The 5975-nt window shown below is 43.7% G+C and overlaps 1 protein-coding gene across 1 annotated transcript; it reads left to right on the forward strand.

Annotated features, from left to right (window-relative positions):
• Positions 1-293: 293 nt before the first annotated feature.
• On the forward strand, positions 294-4338 carry EGR2 (early growth response 2). The gene is made up of 2 exons (XM_072130071.1): positions 294-662; positions 1596-4338. Exons 1-2 carry the CDS (start codon positions 491-493, stop codon positions 2729-2731), a joined length of 1308 nt encoding a protein of 435 aa, XP_071986172.1. The 5' UTR covers positions 294-490; the 3' UTR covers positions 2732-4338.
• The last annotated feature ends 1637 nt before the right edge of the window (positions 4339-5975 follow it).

Genomic DNA, 5975 nt, shown 5'->3' on the forward strand with positions numbered 1-5975 from the left:
GAGCTACAACCGTCTGATACAGATAACGAACACAGATAACGCAACCGCCACAGATACCGCACTTGCAGTGTTCACACGCCGCCCGCTAGCCGCGCTCTGACACGCGCTCCCGTGCAGCGGCGCTGGCCACGCCCACTCCTCCATTCATAGAAGGGCAAATCCCTCTGACGTCGCGCCCAGGGGCGGGACCACCCTTCCCCGTTCCTGTCCATATATGGTCCGTGACGTCACAGGCATTCACCGCTCTGGAATAAATAGTTTAGAGGCTTCACTTTTCATGTAGTGCACAGGACCCCGGCTCCACACATGACATGTTCACATGCCGCGGCTTCTAGGGACACTACACCCTCTCTGCTATCACCCTGGATGTGATCTCTGACTGACACAGGAGTTTGAAGGAAGAATCTCCTCTTATCTTGTTATTATTTTTTTTATTTATTGTTGATTTTTGGGGGGTAAATCTGTCAATCTGGGGCTGTTAGTGGATGACATGATGACTGCCAAAACTGTAGAGAAAATCCCAGTGACTATTGGGGGGTTTATGCATCAGATGCCAGAGGCCATTTATCCTGTGGATGAGTCTTCATTACCCACCTCTGTCACTATCTTTCCCAATGTTGATCTGGGAGGAACATATGAGCAGATGAGCAGCATGAATGGAGGTAAGAGCAGCACCCTCATCATCCTCAGCACCTCAGCCAGGGGATAGGATGCTCCTGTGTGTACAGTGCAATCTTATCATACTGATGGATCTCCTAGATTATATTGCTTTACTGTTGTAGTCCATGATCTTATAATGTAACATCTATTACTATAGTGTATTCTCTTACAATATAACATATTATAATCTTACAATCATCTATTACAATAAGGTATGCTCATGTAATGTCACATATCACTATAGTGTAGGATGGTATATTGATACATAGATTTTATAGTGTATGATTTAATAATCTAACATATAACTATAAAGGGTGATAATCCAATGTAACATATAACATATCATGATACAGTGTATCATGGTATATTGATACATAGATTTCTGTAGTGTATAATCATATAATGTAACACATCGCTATAGTGTATGGTCATATAATGTAACAGATTCCTATATTATATAATGTAACGCATCTCTATAGTGCTCATTCATACAATGTAATTTATTAACCTCATAACATTGTAGAAGTTAATTATTTGACTCCTTTTCCATTGTTGGAGCTATACAGAGTATGTATTTCTGGAGAATATTATAGTGTTATGATGAGTTCAAAGAGTTGATGTAGCAGACCTGATGGTACAGTGGGATATATTACTTCATGTGTTGTGGCTACTTTTTATGTTATCCAGTACATTTGATTTGCACATGTTGTATCTATCAGATAGACTACACATGTATTATATGTATAAATCACTTCCTATGATATCCAGTGCTTATAGTATTTGTATATTTGCCATCTATTAGATATACATGCATTAATTATATCTCTATCACTTGTAGCAAATATACAAATCCTATCACATATAGTACACCTGCATTATATCTATACATCATGTGCTGAGATTCTCATTTGTGTTTTTTTCTTTCTGACTTGTAGATGGAATGATCAATGTGGACATGAATGGTGACAAGAGGTCCCTGGATCTGCCCTACTCCAGCAGCTACCCCTCTGCTCCTCGCAACCAGACTTTCACCTATATGGGCAAGTTCTCCATTGACCCCCAGTACCCAGGGGCTAGCTGGAACCCGGAGGGCTTCTTTAATATTGTCAGTGCTGGCATCCTAGGAGTGACCCCTTCTTCTTCCTCCTCTACCACTTCTTCCAGCGCCTCGTCCTGCTCCCCCAACCCCCTGAGCTGCAGCATGGCGCACAGCCAGAGTGACCTGGAGCACCTGTACTCTCCTCCTCCCTACTCCTCCAGCTGTGCGGAGATGCCCGTGTACCCGGACAGCTCTGCCTTCCTCAGCACCTCCACTGGCACCTCACTGTCATACCCACCCCCTTCATACCCTTCCCCTAAGCCAGCCTCGGATGGCACCATATTCAACATGATCCCGGAGTACCCACCTCTCTTCCCAAACCCGTGCCAAAGAGACATGCACCCCATGACTGACCGCAAGCCTTTCCCCTGCCCCCTGGACTCTATCAGGGTGCCCCCTCCTCTTGCCCCTCTCACTCCTCTCGACACCATCCGAAATTTCTCCTTGGGGGGCACCACCAGTCAGGCGTCCCGACTACCCAGCGCCTACAGCCCTCCAAATCTTCCTCTACGACCCATCCTGAGACCCAGGAAGTACCCAAATCGCCCCAGCAAGACTCCAGTCCATGAGAGACCCTACCCATGCCCGGCAGAAGGATGCGACCGCCGCTTCTCCAGATCTGATGAACTGACCCGGCACATCCGTATTCACACCGGTCACAAGCCGTTCCAGTGCCGCATCTGCATGAGAAACTTTAGCCGCAGCGATCACCTGACGACGCACATCCGCACCCACACTGGGGAGAAGCCTTTCGCCTGCGATTATTGCGGCAGAAAGTTTGCGCGCAGCGACGAGAGAAAGCGACACACGAAGATCCACCTGCGACAGAAGGAGAGAAAGAGCACAGCGAGCGGAGCGACGGCGCCACCTAGCGGCAGCGCGGGGAATGAGCGCTCCCTGAGCCTCAGCCCGTGCTCCGCAGCCTCCTCCAGCAGCGCGCAGATGGGACTGTGTCCTAACAGGACCTCATAGAAGCACAAGGACAGTGCAGAAGGGGTTAATGGCACTGCCATGCCGGGGGCCAGCACCGCTGGACATGGACTCAGCCTGGAAGGTGCTGGCCCAGGTACTGCCTAGAGACTGTGTGAGGCAGGGAAGAGAGTGAGTGGAAGCCAAGGTGTGCAATGTCTTGTGGAGAGTTACATCACAGCTATAGGATACTGCTAGCCAGAGAGCCAGGGAACTCATCCATACATACAGGGAACGCCAAAACGTGAGCATCTAGTATACGCCAGTGTTCACACAATCAGGTTTTTTAATGCAATTTTTGAAGCCAAAACCAAGGTCGGATACAGTATATTACTTCTCAGGACAGCGCAAAATCAGGCGCATATACTTTTTAATGGATTCGTGCACAAACCGTGCGACATGTCCTAGTCAGAACCGTTTTTTTTTTTTAATGGATCACTCATAGACTCCAGTTTATGAAGATCCATTGAAAAAAACTGACGCAAAACCGACCAATCCATTCCTGGTTTTGGCTCCATAAAAGATTCTACTTGGTTAAAAGAATTATTATTATTTTTTTTCCCAATCTCTTTAAAAGGAAATGTTCCCGGCACAAATTCCCATGACATTCCCTGATACATGGCAGCGGCTTCCCCCTCTCCCTATACACTTTGGGTTGCGTCCTACTAACCGCATAGAGTTTCCTGTGTGAGGTTTTGATTTTTACACTTCCCAGTTCAGGAACAGAGTGACATGGTAACTTTGATAGGTGTCCCCTTTTCTAGGGAATCCCCTGAAGTAGCCATATCCAATGTGCACTTTATCCTCATCATGACTGCCCGGGGCAGGCGGTGTGATATGAAGGGGTACGTTTGCATCTCCTAGCCCTAATGTGTTTTAACTTTTTTTTGTTTTTTTGTTATATAAATCTATAATTTTATTTTAATTAGTTTTTTTTTCTAGTACCTGATGTTTTAACCAATACATTGTGATTAACACAAGTGCAATCTAAAAGATGCCAAAAACTTTGGCGCCTGTGGGTGATTTTTTCTTTTTTTCTTTTGCAAATTTGACAAAAACTTTTCCATGTGTTCATGTATAATAAAGGTACGACGAGACTGTATTTACGGATCCCGACCTTCTAGAAGGTGCCGTGTGTGATTTACGTAAGAGGCTAATTTATTTCATGTTTGTAAATACAGACTGTTTGTTAGAAAGCATGCAATTGTCTTCAGCAGTGTTCATGGTGCCTTGTGTAATGTGGACCAGTGTCACCCCACGCCCCATGTCTGCATGTATATATATATATAGGTTGCCTTACCAACGACAATTATGGTCCCACACCACTCATAGAGCTGTACATAACTGCCGGTTAATATTTGGAAACTTTTTTCTAGAATCTATATTTTTGTATGTTTTGTGACTCAGAAGTGTTAAACTTTGTAGTACGGATTTTACATGGTATACGGACAAATCATACTGTTGGGCCTGGACTATGGACAACATAATTTAAAAATACTTTTTTTTTTCGAGGTAGTGTTAACTTTATTAAAATAAATTAAAAAAACAAAACAAATTAAAAAAAAAAAATCCAGCCGCTAACTGGAATTTAAAGATGGAGATGTACTCAACGGGTGTCTGTAAATAAACACTTTTCAAGTATATATATATATATATATATATGGTCTGAGCAGTGTCATTGGGAATTCAGGGCAGGTTTATTTATGGGTTTGTGCAAGTTTTTTAAAACTTTTTGCAATTCTAATTTCTCTCTACTAAACAATACAATTTAAAGGGGTTGTCTGGAGGTTCAAAAACATGGCTGCTTTCTTCCAAATACAGACCCCCACATGGCCATGGGTAGTGTGTGGTATTACAACTAAGCTCCATATACCATATATGTATTATCCATATACAAATCATGGTCAGGTGTGGGGCTGTATTTGGAATAAATTATCCATTTTTTTAAACTCCGGACAATCCCTTTAAGGAATCTGGCACACTTTAGTAAATGTCTACATGATACGGATTAGCAGTTTTCCCTTTGAGTCAAGTCTCCATTGGCTTCGGGTATAGAATCCACCCCACGAGTCAGTATGGATGATATTACCGATTTTCTGCACACAAGTGAATACATCCTGGGTGCATATAACCTTAGGTTGGATTTACAAGGCAATAATATATGCACAAGCTCTGCCTCATCTACTGGTCCCTTTGTTCAAGTCACTGGACCAGGATGAGATTTACGGCCATAATAATGTCCATACAATACACACATATTGGGGGACATGTATTATCGTATCTGTGCCTAAAAAATGCCGGGATCTTTTTTGGGCGCAGAATTGTTGCGGATAATTTATAATGAGTTTGCGCCAGAAAGAACAGATGTTTCCGACTATCCCGGTTTTTTTCCGCAAGTGGGCGTGGCCTAACTTTTCCACATTATCCGTCACATTATTTTGTCAACATTTTTAGGCACACTTTTGGTGCACAATAGACCAAGAAAAAATTGGTCAGAGAGCAAAATTAAGCCGCAGTCCATGTAAGATTTTGGCGCACATCTCATTGATGTCGCCATTTTTATGGCGCTCGACTGATTATTACCCATTATTTACTTACAGCCGTGCGCCACTTTAATACATCGGGCTGTGCTTTCCGGAGACTGATCTCCGATGCCGACAGTCGTGCTTGCGCCAGAATTAGTAAATTCCCCCCATTATGTCTGTGAATATTCTTCGTAAAGCTGTGCGGCGTGTATCTCTATGGAGAGTGAAGAGGGGAGGAGGTCACCCCTCCTCCTCTTCAACGCGCCGGACGTATGCACGCCTGGCTACCTGATTGCGCCCTAAAAGCTATCAGTACAGAAGCTTAATGGACCGTTAAGGTTGGTGTGGGGGTCTCCCGTTCTTAGCTCTTCATCAACATAATTGTAAAAATCCAGGGATTCTAGGTGAATAGTCAGTATTTTGCATGTACCTTTCCATGTTAAAAAAAAACTACAGTATTTACATGAGATTTTCTGCTAGTCCCACAGACTCCACTGCGATTGTATTACAATGCATATTTTCCGCGTGGGATACACTTGCAGGCTCCCTAAAACTGCAGCATAAAATGCATTATTTACCGTGATGTGACTGCAAATCTCTTTGGCTACATCTCAGTGATTGTGGCACATTTACTCAAAGCTTTGCACACTATTTTTAGTGGAAACTGCTTGTTACAAGTATTTAAGAAGTGTCTGCACCACAAATGTGTTTTGTGGCGCAGC

Source organism: Engystomops pustulosus, chromosome 11 (genome assembly GCF_040894005.1).
Source record: "Engystomops pustulosus chromosome 11, aEngPut4.maternal, whole genome shotgun sequence".
NCBI classification, from domain to species: Eukaryota; Metazoa; Chordata; class Amphibia; order Anura; family Leptodactylidae; genus Engystomops; species Engystomops pustulosus.

Excerpts from the sequence above, each read along its gene's own strand:
- EGR2 (XM_072130071.1), top strand. The coding sequence starts at position 491 with ATGATGACTGCCAAAACTGTAGAGAAAATCCCAGTGACTATTGGGGGG. Across the intron at positions 663-1,595 it reads GATGAGCAGCATGAATGGAG|ATGGAATGATCAATGTGGAC; the intron begins GTAAGAGCAGCA and ends TCTGACTTGTAG.